Source organism: Euprymna scolopes, chromosome 22, assembly GCF_053919585.1.
Source record: "Euprymna scolopes isolate OS-2025 chromosome 22, ASM5391958v1, whole genome shotgun sequence".
In the NCBI taxonomy this organism is placed as follows: domain Eukaryota; kingdom Metazoa; phylum Mollusca; class Cephalopoda; order Sepiida; family Sepiolidae; genus Euprymna; species Euprymna scolopes.
The window spans coordinates 108,924,030-108,940,971 of NC_136503.1; the positions used below are offsets into that span (position 1 = coordinate 108,924,030).

The 16,942-nt window shown below is 34.7% G+C and overlaps 1 protein-coding gene across 1 annotated transcript in view; it reads left to right on the forward strand.

Moving 5' to 3' along the window:
* Positions 1-16,942, forward strand: part of LOC145243624 (neural-cadherin-like) — a 273,070-nt gene that overhangs the window by 201,954 nt on the left and 54,174 nt on the right. Inside the window, exons 20-24 of the mRNA XM_080106647.1 lie at positions 3,039-3,296; positions 5,930-6,127; positions 8,585-8,699; positions 12,445-12,620; positions 13,254-13,480. Coding sequence (XP_079962773.1) covers positions 3,039-3,296; positions 5,930-6,127; positions 8,585-8,699; positions 12,445-12,620; positions 13,254-13,480 — 974 coding nt within the window. The remainder of the gene's footprint in view (positions 1-3,038; positions 3,297-5,929; positions 6,128-8,584; positions 8,700-12,444; positions 12,621-13,253; positions 13,481-16,942) is intronic.

Consider the following 16,942-nt stretch of genomic DNA (forward strand, 5'->3'; position numbering starts at 1 on the left):
GAAATACAGTTGCGAAAATGAACAAAAAACTTAGGCACAAGGCCAACTCAAAAAGGATGGTGAGATTGGTTGATCCATTTTGTCTGTTGTAAATTTTAAATGATTTTTCTCTCGGCCAGCATCTTTTATCATGGTTACCTCTTTAAATTTGTATTTATGTGTGTGTGGTGGGAGGGGGGTGTTCCTACTTCAACCCAATTTTAAAACATTTTTTATTTATCAAAAAATACAAAAAAGATAACAATATAAATAAATTTTCATTTGTGTCGAGGGACGTGGGGGGGGGTTAGTAAGGCCTTGCCAACCCTATCTGAAATGCTAGACCACCCGTTTCACTCTGGTTTGTAAAGGAACCAGGGTTTCGCAGACAGGCTCTAAATGGAGTGGGGAAGGTTGTGGGTGCAAAAGAAAAAATTGTTGTTTTTAGAGGTTGGGGGTCTTTGAGGCTTTCTAATAAGGGAAACAAGATGTATTCGGCTGGCTGAGAGGTTGAAGGAAGTAGAATTGGAAAGAGGCAGGGGTCCGACAGAAACCCCAGAACCGTGCGCTCCACACCTAGGCGGGGAACACGTATTCAAATTTGGCCCCTCTTCGTACACACAGACTTGCTACCTATATCCATTTCTTTCAAAAGCCACGCGATGCAGTCTTCTTCTGTCGCATCTGATCTTTACCCGTAGTTGGTGTTTAAAGGAAGCGATCAGATCCTGATCAGAAAAATGCAGCAAACCCCTCCCCCCCCCCCGGCCATCTTGCAGTCTCGATGTCCAAATCACCATTGCCAACATACGACCAGTACTGGCGGAGTCCGCGACAATCAAAAAATGCGTGATCTGTTGTTTCTGCGGCCGCTGTCCCACAATGGGGACAGGCCGGCGACTCCAAGAAACCAGAACTGCATTGTATATTGTTGAGGGGAAGCACGTTTCGGGCCAATCGCCAGGTTAGAGAGAACTCCAAATTGTTCAGATGACTCGAACCCGGCGCCCAGCTCCACACGGAGCGGATCTCACTCTGCTGCCAATCCAAATGCGCGCATAGCGATTTGTCGGCGGCCTCCCTCACTAGATCCCTGTGGAGTTTCCTACAGGTGGCAGTCACAAGGTCGTTGGACCTTGGTAGTCATTTTAGCACGGCTCGGCACTACTTTGATCTTGGCCAAAAGGCCAAGAAAAGCTTAAAAAGCTAAGAACAGCATCTATTAACAACAGGCCTTTGATTTTAGATTTTTTTTTTTATTTTAACCAAAAAGGCCAAGCACAAAAGTGTTACGGACAGACCAACGGAGTGACTTAGAGTCGCTTGCACGCGACTAAAAAGAATGAGAAAAAGATGTGAATCTTTTTAGAACGTACGGCATTGATGTGCAAAATGAATTGAAAAAATGTTATTTCGATCACTTTCCCTCTCTCTGTATGTGTGTGTGTGTGTGAGAGATAGGGGCAGTGAGGCAATCTCTATACACAGTCCTTACAACAGCACTTACAGCAATGCTGGCACTATCAAATCAGGCTGTCTGAAGATACTGACTTCTTGATCTAAAATACACCAAACATTGATATTATTGCTTTTATTTTTTCCTTTTCAAAACTCAATCATGTTCTGTAAAGCCGAAAACAATTTTCTTGCACAAAACAAACAAAACAAACACCATGAATAAATATTTGCAAGTAATTCACAATTCTATTTTCGCTCGCCCACACTAAGGATTGAACTTTCACTCTTTAGAAGAATGTCATTTTAGAACTTAATTTTTTTTCAGGTATTCTAACCACTGTGCCGCAAATTGGGACCTCTATCACGTGCACTATGAAACGCTGTTAACAATTTGCCCCCCCCCACCCACCCACCTACCCACTCTTTATCTGTGCTTATATCTAAACACAAATTCCATGAAAAGAGCTTCTTTCCTAGAACTACCCACCTGTGGAATACTGTTCCACTGGTTTGCTTCCCGGTCAATTACAATATGGTAGCCTTAAAGTCCAATGTAGACAAGTTCTTGCTGAGCCTTCCTCTTAAAATATCCAAGTTCTACCCAATCTATACGGTTAAGGATTACTACACTTTAATCTTTATCCTCGATGGCCTTCAGGCCTTGATAAGTGGTGACTACCTTGTAAAAAAAAAAAAAAAAAAAATTTGCTACCCGTGTGAATTTACAAAAAAAAAAGGGGTGGGGGGTCCATTCAAAATTCCATGCAGATTTCTGAGTTTGACAGAAAAGTTAGAGTTCGACAAGATGCACCTGAAAAAAGAAAGAGGTTACATTGATTGAAACGTGAAAATAACCTTCAAGACGAGAATCTAAATAATGCATCAAATTTCTGTTCTACATACTATACTCTATTGTTGGTCTCCCATTGAGGCAGTGATTGAAGCTGAAGGCGGCTACATTGATTAATGTCAGCTCTATTACATAATCAAGTTACCTGAATTGATTTTTTTTTTTTTTTTTTTTTTTTTTTTTCAATAAAAGTTTTAGAGGTCCTGGATATGACCTTAAACTATATCCAGTGGTGAGGCACCAGCTTGTGGGCTTTGGGGAATGTGGAGCCACCCTTTAATTACCATTTCTCTCAGGTCCACTCTGACAAGGAGTGGTATTACCTGTTAGGGTCCCGACTATGGGTTAAATAGAAACCGACTTGAAAACAACAAATATATTCTATTAAAAAGATTTTCTTCAAAATCTTTGTATTCGGCATTAAATAACCTGAAAAGGGTTGATTGCCGTAAAACAACCAACCAACCAAAAAGTTTTAAAATAAAGCTGTAGTGTTATTTGCTTTAGGGTGACCCTTTTATCGCTTCACTCTTTATAAATTCAGGACCACTTCCATTGTTTTCCTAAAATCTTAACATATATTTGTTTGAAGAGGATTGTCTTCTCCATAAAATTTTACATCAGATATTTTATGTAGATTCTCTAACCTTTCTTTCTTTAGAGAACACACAATTGTTCGCCATTGAAGGAAATAGAATTATCGCATTTTTGCATTCTAATTCCTTGTTTCGATATTTCTGTTTTATTTCAGGACTTGAACCGAGAACTGGCACCGGAACGCTGACCGTCGTGCTGAGGGATGTGAATGATAATTACCCAGCATTTGCAAAAGACTATCGTCCCCAAATCCTGGAAGGAAGCCCTCCTAATCCAAGCGTGGTGTCTATAAAAGCAGATGATCCAGATGAACCCAAAAATGGTCCTCCCTTTACGTTTTGGCTCCCTTGCAAGGGGAGTTGTTGTCCAGAATATACGCTTTGCGACAAGTTTGGTATGACTTTTTATGCAAGTGAGTGCCTTCATCCATCTTTCCATTTATTATCTCTCTCTCTCTATATATATATGCACACACACACACACACACACACACACACAATTTTTAATTTGTTGCTACACAGTTATGAGCATGTTTCGGTCTTCTAGTGTTTAGTTTAGTAACTAACTGACTTCGTTTTGCTGAAATTTGATTTTGAGTTTTCATTTTGAATTCCGCTTTCGTAAATAAGCGCTTATTGCCTGAAGAGATCTTTAGTTACTATAAGACCAAAACATGCTCATGACTGTGTAGCAACACATTACTGCTTATGTAAAGATAATTGAAACTGTAACTTGCTCTACTTTTGTGTTGAGCACTCTCGTATTAACCTCATTATATTTCATTGGTTACCCTACTTTTTGAAAAATAGCAACTTCAAACTATATATATATGTCTATAAATATAAAAGCGAAAATGTATGTATGTGTGTTCGCTTTTTGTGTACATCTGTAAAACGTTTTCTTATGAGAAGCGGTCGGTCGGCTCACAACTTCTTAAAACTTTTTATACCACATATAAATCATAATATCTACGAGTTAACAACTGAGGTCGCCTGTCTATTTAATTTGCTCGACTTTGAAAAGATAAATATTCAACATTTTTTGCTCGCCGCATGTGGATTAGGCTTTTTCGTATAATAAAAGCGGAACTAATTCTGGCAGTATTTTTCTGCCAGAAATGTCCGAAAGCAATCAGATTTGATCAATGTGGAAATTTTCCTTATAACAGACAATTGCTATTCAATTTGGACAATCCCCTTGTTATGGGGAGCTGGTCCCCCCCCCACTCCACCCAGTATCCTAGAAAATAAAAAAAGCGTTCCCGCAGTCAAAGTTAACCTCATTAAGTCATTAAAACGTGCACCTGCCAATTCTAAATAGTTAAATAAATTCAAACGTGTTTCCGTTAGTATTTCGCGGTGCCCCAATGGTTAACGTCGCACGTATTTTTCACACTTTAATTTCCAACTTCGTCTCAAGGGTTCAGGTTCGATCCTCATACTTACCAAAACTTTTTTTATTTTGGGTTCGAGCCTACCTCCCTTTTTTTTTTTTTTTTTTTTTCTTTTTGCTGTTATTTTTTGTTCATTTTTTTTTTTTTTTTTTTTTGCTGTTATTTTTTGTTCATTTTTTTTTTTTTTTTTTGCTGTTATTTTTTGTTCATTTTTTTTTTTTTCTTTTTTCTGTTATTTTTTCATTTTTTTTTTTTTTTTGCTGTTATTTTTTGTTCATTTTTTTTTTTTTCTTTTTTCTGTTATTTTTTCATTTTTTTTTTTTTTGCTGTTATTTTTTGTTCATTTTTTTTTTTTTTGCTGTTATTTTTTGTTCATTTTTTTTTTTTTTTTTTTTTGCTGTTATTTTTTGTTCATTTGTTTTTTTTTTTTTTTTGGTGTTATTTTTTGTTCATTTTTTTTTTTTTTTTCTTTTTGCTGTTATTTTTTGTTCATTTTTTTTTTTTTTTTTTTTTTTTTTTTTTTTTGCTGTTATTTTTTGTTCATTTTTTTTTTTTTTTTCAATATTTAAGCAGTTATTACTTTTAGTTTCCATCTACCCCTGCCAACACACACACATACTTTTTACGTTCGCTGTTTTTTTTTTTTGTTTTTATTATTTAGATTTTTAAGTTTTAACAGTTTTTTTTTTTTTTTTTTGAGGGAGGGGTCCATCACATTTGCATTTTCTTGTTTTTTATTTTCTTTTGTTTTTGTTTTTTTTGTTTTTTTTTTTATTATTCCCCCCCCAACACGCACACGCCTTTAAACACCCGGGCGAGTTTCCTCACGTTTGCATTTTCTTTTTTAGTTTTTGTTTTTCTGATTTTTAAGAAATTTTAATGTTCGTTTGCATCACGTTCGTTTGTTTTTTTTTTTTGTTTTTTTTTTTTTTATTTAAACAGGGTCATTACTTCGCTTATTCTTTTGTTTTGATTTATCCCCCCCCCAAAACTCACACGCCTCTAAACACCCGGGCGAGTTTAATCTCTGTTGCAGACTTTGACAGTGTGAGACTGAAAAAGCAACCCCTGTCATACTGTCATGGACATGCGTCATAAACAAGATATGTGTCATTGAAGAAAGATGTTTCATGCAGAAAAAATTTGAATCGATCAACACTCACCGGTGCCTGTTGAACGTTTACAAAGCCAATGCACTTGATGTCAGCACAATTAGGAGATGGGTTCATTGAATTCAGAATGGCAACAGATGTGAATGACGAAGCACGCTTTGGACTTTTTACAACCGAGGCATCAAAAGAGGCTGGCAAAAGTGCATTGAGAATGGTGGTGACTATGTAGAAAGAATAAACTGTGGAGTACAAACGGTCACTCGTTTTAATAGTATCCCACCTGTCTTCATAGATCTTCAACATTTCAGTTTTGAGTAAAAAAAAAAATAAAAAAATAAAACAAATAAAAAATAGGCCTTACTTTTATGACCCTCGTACTACTGGAATTACTTGCTCGTATTTAACACTAGTATCATTATTTTGTTTTCAAGTTTAGAGTATGGCTCAACCCAGGATTGAACCCTGAGCTCCCAGCCCCATAAGCAAACGCTCTATTATGCCAAAAAGGCTATATCCACATTGAACCTTTTTTCATTGCAGATTCCCAAACTGGTGTTGTTTCCTCCAAAGCGGTTTTTGACCGGGAAGAACAGAAATTCTACTACATGCCAATCGTGATGTCTGATAGTGGCACACCACCGGCGACAGGTACCAACACCCTGACAATCGAGATAGGTGACATTAACGATAATGAACATAGACCAGGACACAAGGATATTCTAGTTTATAACTACGAAGGTGAGTCTTTATTTTGATATCCAAATGCTGGTATCTCACTTACAATTATTTTGTAGGATTTTCAAAGTCAGCCACAAACAGCCAATTTACATTTGTCTTTCTTGTATCATGTTGTCTATTTCTATTATATCTATAAAAGTGAGAATGTATGTGTGAGGATACTTCTCAACCTATATACTCAACAATTTTTACCTACAAACTTGAGATTTGGTATATAGGGTATTCAGACATGTGGAAAACTTCAGTTTCTTTTCATCTGGAAAAAAAAAAGGCTGCTAAGAGGTAAAAATTTTTTTTTTTAAATTGGTATATGGGAAAGTCGGGGGGGGGGGGCGGAGCGGCTTTTATCTGTTTATCAATTTTTTCACAAATGCGCATGCATTTATCATTCACATGACAGATTACTTGCATTAAGAATAAGTAGGTTTGGAAACCTGTTTCAAAGTTAGTGTCAAGCTGGCCTAATGGTTATCATATTTGACTTACTGTCTTTAGGTTTTAGTTTAGAGCTCGACTTGAGTACTTTTTTTTTTTTTTTTCTTGTAAAAAAAATTAACTCTTTAGAAAGAAGCATGGTACTCGCATGCATATGTCTTGGTTTCTTTCCGTTTTTTATTTTTTTAATTTTTTTACTTTAAAGGAATTTAACGTTACGTTTAATACTTAAAATATTTCTGTTTATAATAAATAAGAATTCTGCAATATAATAATGTAATAGTTATGTGTATTTTACGACCGGGCAACGTTGAATAGCCTGCTTGTTGATAATAAAATTCAGTTGCCAAAAAGGGTTGATCATTTTTTTCTGTTTTGCTCTGTCAGCTTGTGGGGAACGGCAACATAATGTTTAGAAATATAACATTTTATGCAGCTTATTTCCCATGTTTGCTTTGAAAAACTTGAGAATATTTGCGATTTGTTTGTTTATTTGCCTGGCAGTTTTGTTGGTCCCCAAACAAAAGGGAGTGGGGGCTGTAAATTCACCCTTGTCCGTTCGTCCATTTACACTTTTCTCAATAACTACGCCTCAGAATTTTTGGAAATTTTGCACAAACATTAAACATGATATGAGTAAAAAAAGTAACAGAACAGATTTTCCTGGGAAAACTCTGGTTGCCCCCCTAGTGGTGCCTTTCAGATTAAAATGGTTAAAATTGACACTTTTGTGCTTATTAAAAAAAATTGATGCCTTGGATTTTTATAAAACTTTCCGAAAAGTTGTAACTAATTGATTTCTGTATAATGATGTGCCCTAGAGGATCTTTTAGTCATTTCTCTTTTTTTTTTTTTTTTGCATGGTGCAGAACTCAAATTTACATATGTTAAAGCCTAAAACTGCACCATTTGTTTATTTTCAGCAGGATTTGATGTCCCCTGAGGACTTTTGGGGCTTAATGGGGTGGGGGGAAAATGCTGAACTTGGTCATTTATTTTAACGTCTCGTTTACTGTGCATTCACGGGGGACCATGCATACTTCACTTGTTCAACTTTGGCTTTAAAAAAAAGGGCAGAGACACAATGGCTGAAATACTGAAGATGAAAACAACCAAAATGAAGATAACGTTGAATTATGTAAATAAAAATGATGCTTCCTCTCAAAAATATTGCGTTTGCAAAAAAGTTTAATTTTTTAAAGTGGATATTAATGCCGTTCATTTTTTAAGTTCGATTTGGAAATCTTGAAAATGTCTGATTTGTCTAATTATCAAACAGTCATCTTGTTCAACTACGGTTTTCGCTTGCGCGGTCAATCATCTTTGGTCGGCCAGAGTGAGAAGCATCTCCTACTGAAGGAAGCATGTGCACCCGTATGCTATGAACAGTGCTAAATATATCTTGGCAAGATCATCCCACAAAGCTGCAACTTTATGGCAACCTACCTGCCATATCTACTACCATCAGGGAGCGATGGCTACAATTTTCCAGTCACTGCCAGAGGAGCAAGCAAGGGCTGGCGAGAAATGTATTGCTGTGGACTCCACAGCACTGGCGTATGAGCAGAGGGTGACCTAGATCCACATACATCTAGCAAATTGCACATGACATAAACTGTGATCCTAAAGATCTGTGGCAGGAAATCTGGAGAGACTCGTATTGGTTCGGGCAAGAGTTCAACCTGATAAATCAAAACAAAAATAAAGAAAAAAATTTTATGGTGTATGTACCTGTGGCAAAACAAAAGATGTCATATTCCATTAAAATCAACCTTGTAATACCTACGATTTACCATTAATTGATTAAAATCATTAAAAATGATTTTCTATTTAAAAAAAAAAAAAAAAAAATGTCATGGCTACATACACCATAGATTTTTATTTTTGTTTTTTAATATAGGGGGAATTCTGGACAAGAACCTTTTTTTTTACAAATTAGCACAAAAAAAATTTAAAAAAAAAAACAAAAATAGAATTAATTTTGTATTGGAATGTTGATCTTTAAAAATTAATTTCTTTCAGGAAAGTATGGTGGGTTCTCAGTCGGTACAGTGTTTTGTGAAGATCCCGACGACTGGGATCTCGGAGACAAAACTTTCACCTACAAAGGCAACAAATACATTCAAGAATATTTCCAGTAAGTCTTTTTTTTTTTTTTTTTTTTCTTTTTACAATGCTTTCGACTGTTCATTCACGGATTCCAGTTTTGAAATTAGAAATTGACCTGCATCTTACACTTTTTTATTAAGTCCCATTTTCTATCAGTTTTGGCAGAATTTTTGACTTCACTAGTTTACCCTAACTCCAAGTGCCCAGATATAAAACCACTTGCAGTTGTTTTAAAAGAAAAATAAACAATTGTTTCATTTGATTGTCCAGTAACCCTTTGCATCTCGGTGGCAATGCATCTAAAAACAAAAAATTAAAGTACTTAAAAAAAAAATGTTTCAAATAAAGAAAACATTCCAATTATATAAATAATTTTGATTTATTTGTAACAAAAAAAAAAAAAATTTAATTATCAATTATGAAAACCAGCCGAGTTTTCTCAAGCATTAATAAAAACTATAATAAATGAAAACAAATTACCCTTTCCTGAAAAAAAAAAATTGTGCAACTGATAATATAATGGCTAACGTTTTTTTTTTTTCTGATTTCCAAACCAGAAATAATAAAACCTGAATCTATCTCTTTAGCTGTGTCCATTCTAATTCTGTATTAGTGAAGAAAATTTGATTCTAACTAGCCAATTTTCATTTTTTTTATTGTCGTACTATGCTATTGGCATACTTTGCTATAGTTTATTTTTTAAAATTATGTAGTCCAGTTTGGACATGTTGATAATATGGAAACATTTTTCAGTAATCTTAAAGGCCTTATTTCTATTATTACCTTGAAAAGGCTTGAAAATCGTCTTTGTGTCGAAATGTTAAATTCAAAATCTAAATAAATCCTACGAGAATATATTTTAAATATTAAATAAATATTAGTTCTTTGGTTTATATATATATATATATATATATATATATATATATATATAAATGTTACATGATAAGGGCTGTCCCCTTTTCATGTAAGTATAAAAATGGAGAATTTAGTTTAAAATGAAAATGAAACAGCAATAGACAAATTCAAACCTCGTAATTTAGTTTAGAAATAGATTACGTGTGAGAATTTAAAAATGTAAAACAAACATTTGTTTAGAATATAGATAAATATTTCAAGGAAAGAATGTGAACTCTCAAGTTTATGAAATTTTAAATTAAAAGAATGCAGCTTATAAGATAATGTTTTTAACATATTGGAAAAATAGGTTACTGAGAAATAGGAAAAGTTTTGGACACGTATGTCCAGGACACGTGAAAGAAGGCACATGTTTTAACATGTGTATGACGTCACGGAAAATAGAAAATTCTAGGAATAGAGAAAAAACTTTAGAGTTAGTCAGTCAGTGAGAAAACTCAGAGGGAGGCAGTCGTCTAGGGAGCGAGACGTCATGTTGAAACTAAAATGTGAGACTTTGAATTCTTGGTGATGGAAACGCGGCCGTGTGACGAAATAAACCATCATGTGTTTTGTAAAGCTCGTCTTGTCTTATGATTCTTACAAAAAGGTAAAGTGAAATTGTATTATATATTTGTGTTATAAAATGTCTTTACATACACGTCTCAACATCATCATGTCTACACAATGTCCGAACTGTCTGAACACTATCCCTTCACTCCAAGAGCTTTCTTCTTCCATTCAACACAATTAGAATGAACATTTTAATATATAAGAATCTCTCCTAACATGAACAATCTCTCTAAGTCTCTTACAACATCTCTCTTAATAAATCTCTCTCACTAAGAAAAAGCATCACTTATAATAAGACTCTTCTAAGACTGTGCGTATAATAAGACTCTCTCAATGAAACCCCTATATGTAACATAAAAAGACAAAATGGTGGCACACGTTTTTGTATGTCCAGTAAAGAGTTTTTCACAGGGTTTTAGAACTTTTTATATACTCTCTAGATTATAATATCTGATTTGCGAAGGGACGTCGTATCTAGATTATTTTGATAGACTTTTCTAAAATTCACGCTATTCCTTCCTCTCATGTGTTCGGCTTTTTCATATAAAAGCGAAACTAATCGAAAGCAAAGGCAGCTTCCCGAACTTTCGTGCCGGGATGTCCAGAAAGCAATTAACTTTGATCCAATTGCTATTCATTTGGACACTCCCTTTTTGTGGGGAGCTGGTTTTCCCCAACATCGTGGGGCAACAAATGAATGAAACAGCAACAGCTGATCTGGCCTTCAGCCAACGTTCGTTTCTGCACCTGCTAGCAAGTCAACTTTTTTTGATTGACATTGCTAAATTTGAACGCTTTTCACTTCCTATGGCCGCATAGCGTAGCGGTAAGATGTCGCGTTTTCTTTCACTTTCTTTTCTGCCTTCATTCGTCACGTGTTCGAGCTTCCCGCCTTGCTAACGTTTTTTTTTTTTCCTTTTACACCTCTAAACACCTGGGCAACGCCGGGTGCCCTTGCTAGTCTCACCTGTCTGTTTATATGTATGTGTGTATGCCTGCCTAAAACTTTCGACAGAGGCGACGGATTTTCACGGGATTGGTATCGTTTAGAAGCTCGACTCTTTGGACGACAAATATGGAAAAATTTGGTAAAAACCTTAATTCCTTCACCCTCAGTTGGGCACTTTTCTACAAAGAGGGGTCGTTTTTTTTGTTTTTTTTTTGCCGATATTTTCAAAAGTCATCCCCTGTTTTTTACAAGGTAGTCACCACTTATCAAGGCCCGGAAGCCACTCAGGGATAAGGGTTATTGCGTGTACAGTAATCAATGGGATAGTATCGTAGTAATCATTAGTATTGGAGATTTGATAAAGTGTCTTACTTAAGGGGGGCGGTTCATCAGGAATTTGTTTATGTTGGACTTGAAAACATCCAAGTTGTAGTCAGATGGGAAATGGACAAACGGAAGAGAGTTCCACAGGCGTGCACTTATAAGAAAGAAACTTTGTTCATGGAATCTGTTTTGGTTTTGGCACAGATAAAGAGTGGGGAAAATTTTTGACAGTGGTTTCAGCTAGACGGGTGTTTATCGTGAAGGGGGGGGGAATTAGAGATTGGAGCTCAGACGAGCACATGCCATGGAAGTAACGATAAAACAAAGATAGGCTCGCAATGTCTCTCCTGTGGGAACTGTTTTAATGTTCATCTTGGTCAAATAGTCTGTGACAAGGAAGGAGTTGTACACTGTACCCTTGGAATAAACTTTGCTCAAATCTTCGGCATTTTCAGTTCCTTGCAAATAATTGTGTGTACAGTTCCCACACTGACATCAAACTGTGCACTTATTGTCTCTATAGACACACTACGGTCCTTATCCATAAAATTTTGACCAATCAGCTCTGGTGTTCTGACTTTCTTACTCCTCCCACACATCTCATCATCCCTCACAGACTTCCTACCTTCCTTGAATCTCTTATACCACTCAAAAACTGATGCTCAATTCAAGATGGTCCAAAAGCAGTCTAGAGCATTCCATACGTTTGTCATTTTTTTTCCAAGTTTAAAACAGAATTTTATTGCATATTGTTCTTTTAAAGTTTCCTCACATCAGGATTGCATTTTTGAAATTCACCAACTGTGTCAATCAAGCTTTAGTAGGGTGTATTCCAATTCCTGTTGTAGCTGTTCATTTGAACCTGAAATCATAAAAATCGATCAGTCATCCCATAAGATGTATAGCAATAATATGTTTGATTTTCAAGAGTCCACAACAGTTTTAAATGCTTGTACAAAAAACGTCTAGAAACTTGAGACACCTCGCATATAATGTAGATTCCTGATTGGTTTATATTTTGAATCCGTTTCAGCGTGGCAAAGAATGGTAGCATCATAATGGCAAAAGGGGTTCCTGATGACACATATTTTTTCCAAGCTGAAGTCTATGACAAGGTTCACGGGAATACAGAGGTGTGCAACGTGTCAATTATTGTGCGGCAAATTACTGAGGAGGTGGTGACTCGTTCCGGATCAATCCGGTTTGAAGGTAAAATAAAATATTTAAAAAGATTTTTTCATCTGTTCATCAGAAAATATCAACATTAAAAACTGTATTTATTTGCTACAAGTTGTTACTGCCTGTGAGTGAATGGAAGTCTTTGCTTTTTCAATAAAAAGATTTGTCACTCTTTATCTCTGTCTCTGTCACTCTTTATCTCTGTCTCTGTCACTCTTTATCTCTGTCTCTGTCACTCTTTATCTCTGTCTCTGTCACTCTTTATCTCTGTCTCTGTCACTCTTTATCTCTGTCTCTGTCACTCTTTATCTCTGTCTCTGTCACTCTTTATCTCTGTCTCTGTCACTCTTTATCTCTGTCTCTGTCACTCTTTATCTCTGTCTCTGTCACTCTTTATCTCTGTCTCTGTCACTCTTTATCTCTGTCTCTGTCACTCTTTATCTCTGTCTCTGTCACTCTTTATCTGTCTCTGTCACTCTTTATCTGTCTCTGTCACTCTTTATCTGTCTCTGTCACTCTTTATCTGTCTCTCTCACTCTTTATCTGTCTCTCTCACTCTTTATCTGTCTCTCTCACTCTTTATCTGTCTCTCTCACTCTTTATCTGTCTCTCTGTGTCATATATATATGTATATATATATATATTTTTGTTTATTTTTGATAGGTATTACTCCAGAGAAATTTCTGAAAATTGACGCCACCAAAATGAGCCCTTTCGACAAATTTAAAAGTTTATTAGCCAAGAAATTAAATGTGTCTAATCAGAACGTTGAATTGTTTAGTGTGATGGAAAATGAGCCAGGCACTGTAGATGTTCGGTATGCGGCACATGGATCACCTTGGTATTCTCCGAGCGTAACTAATGGAGCGGTTTCACTCAACAGAGCTGAGGTATGTCATTTTTTTTCTTTTTACTTAAGAATATTTGTTTTCCTTTTACGCCTTGTGTCAATAAGTTATTTTTTTTTTTACCAATGGAAACTTTTCATTCTATTTTACACTCTTGCCATTCAGCATTACTAAATAAATATTTATTTACCCGTGGTGAAAAAACCGGACTAGAGTGCTCAATGTGTAGCCAGAGCAGTATATAGGAAATTTATTACTGTGAGTCCAGAATGAGTTTACATATTGTTTCAGCTAGAGGAAGATCCTCAAAGAGAGGAAATATCCAACTAGCATCGTCAGAATTCATAGATGGACTAAGTTATAAAATCAAATAAGAATGGAAAAATCGTAGCTGAAACAATATGTAAACTCATTCTGGACTCAGTAATAAATTTCCTATATATATATATATATATATATATATATATATATATATATATATATATATATATATATATTTGTAGTCCTCAACATACAGTACTATTTTGTTGTATCACAACTCATCAGTGCTGCTAAACCAGCACCTCTCCCAAGCTGAGGATTGAACCTAGAACCATCGTGTTGACAGTCGGCAGTTCTACCAATCGACCCACTGGAGCAGCGCCCACAAATAACCTCACCAAATGTCTGTTAAACAAACTTCCACCACTTTTATAGTGCTCAAACCGCTTATTTACAAACAAACAGCAAGCCTCGCATTTTTCAGCCAATTAAGTAGCGAGTGAGATTATTTACGACAGTGCTCTACCCAAAGAGGGGGAGGGCGGCTTAAAGTAATTCTTTTTTACCAATTGTAGTTTCATGCTTATGCAAGCACCAGTGTAGGATGACAATTCCTGCCAGTTGGGAGATCCAAATCCAGCCACAAAGTCACCTTTGATTCCCAAATGGTCACCTATCTGATACTATCCATGATTGTATCGTACAATGTGTGTACACACACATTCCACAAAGTTATTAACTTAAGATGACATAAAAAAGAAAAAGGCTCCTTCAGTCTTTGACAGAGTATCAATACCCACCGTAGGGGTTCCTGTGCGTGACCTTTTCGTGGCAAGAGGTGTGCAATCTCTAACCACACCTTCCTTTACCTCCGGGCCACCAAACAATTTGCAGGAGAATTAAGGGAATTAAGAACTAATAAACACAATTCAAGTAAAGACATTAGACAATCCAGAATGTTCGAACAATGGAAGTCATGAACATTGCATAAACTTGAGTTGACTGTTTCATAGTTTATACTTTATACATTGTGTGTGTATGTGTGTGTATGTACGTATATATATATATATATATATATATATAAGAACAAGTAGTTAATAAAACATGTTAAAAAAACACTTTGAAAAAGAGTCAAAAACATATTTAATTTTAAAAAGGAAGCACAAAATAAGTGGATAGTCTTAATCCGCAGAGTTTCAAAGAAATACTTTCCTTCTCATCAGAAGGTAGGATTTAGCAAAATGCGGGATCGGATTTTGCTTGCTTACAAGTAAGTCATAGCAGAGGGATTTCACATGAATGGATATATATATATATATATATATATATATATATATATATATATATATATATATATAAAAATATATTATAAATATTAAAGAGTTAATATTTACAAGTAAAATAAACTCAACCAGATGTAAAAAGCTCAATAAAACCGAAAAGGAAATAGAGCTTATAATATGATTAAGGATTATCCACTTATCTTGTGCTTCCTTTTTTAAAATTAAATATGTTTTTAACTCTTTTTCAAGATGTCTTTTAACATATTTTATTAATCATTTGTTCATATATATATAATTTAGTAATTTAAATTTTATGATTTGAAATGATTAAATTTCAAATCTAGAATTTTTATCATTTGCAAAACAAAGAATACATATTAGTAAGTATATTTACTTAACCCATGAGTTTTCGATGTTTATTCCGTAGAAAATCATTGAAAACACATGGGTAATGAAATATACTTATTAAAATGTATTTGTTTTGCATATAATAAAAATTCTAGATTTGAAATTTAACTGTTTCAAATAATAAAATTTAAATTACTAAATTATATATATATATATACGCACACGCACACAAAAAGTATGAAGTATAAACTAAGAGACAATCAACTCGTGTTTATGTAATGTCCATGACTTCCGTCGTTCGAACACTCTAGATTGTCTAATAATATTGCAGCATTAAGAATTTTTTTGTTTTTTACAAATTCAATTTATAACCTTATATAATCAATTTTTAATGCTGCAATATTTTAAGTTATAAATTTATATTTTTTACTAGAATATCTTGTCCTTTTCTTTTCCAATTTTAACAAGTCCTTTACTTTTCCATGTTTAAGCTTAACCATATTGCTTTTCATGCTTGCATTTTTCTATTGTAATATGTATATTTACACTAATATAAATACTAGTATACATACACACAGTGTAATATAAGAAAAATGGATATGAGATTTTCTCTCGTCCTAAATTAGAGCCTGTGTTAATATACAAGGAAACCTGAATATAAGAGCTGAAGAAAGTCTCTCATATCCGGGTTACACTGTGTGCACGCACGCATGCACGCACTAACACACACACACACTAACACACACACACACACACACACACACACACACACACATATATATATATATATATATATAATGTGTGGGTGTGTTGGGCAGATTAATCGGAATCGGAAAAAAGCTCTGCCTATTTTCCAATGCCAAAAACGATTCTTTTTAATTGTTTTAATCTGTTTTTTGTTTAAAACTTAATTTTCCATGGCTCGTACTAATGATGAAATGATAAATTTTGATTTTAAAATTAAAATGTCTATCATTCCTACAAGTGTCTTTACAGTAACCCCCACCCAACCTTCAAAATACAACTATTTTTAGAAATTTAAGAAAAGCATCGGGATTGGTCATTGTATCGGAATCAGGAATTTAGAACAGAATTAGTAATTGTGTTGGAATCAGAAATATTGAGATGTCCCGTCACTTAAGTGACGGGACATCTCAATATTTCTAAATAACGAAGTTTTTATTGTTTTACTAACTTTCACAGAATCACCCATTTTTTTAAAACCACAAATCCATGTTTAATTGTACATATTCTATCCTTGATCCTGAATTCAGGATTTGATTGATTTCTCATTCGTTTCTTGAACCCGCGAAATCTAAATAAAAGCTAAAATTAAATAAGAATATCCTTAAAAAGCGAGACTCATTTAAAATAGTGCCCCCAAAATAGGCTAAAAACTAAGTTATAGGAAGATGTTCTTGACTGTAAGGGTTGTACGAAACTAAAAAATAAGTATAAATATGAGCTCCATTTAATATGGAGGAAAAAATAAACGTGTTCACAACGGATTAAAGAACTTGTTGGGAATAGTTGTAAGCGTCCCTGAGGAGTGACTGGATGGAAGATTTACAGTTCTATGGATGAGAGGTAATTGTCCATCCTTTCACGAAAC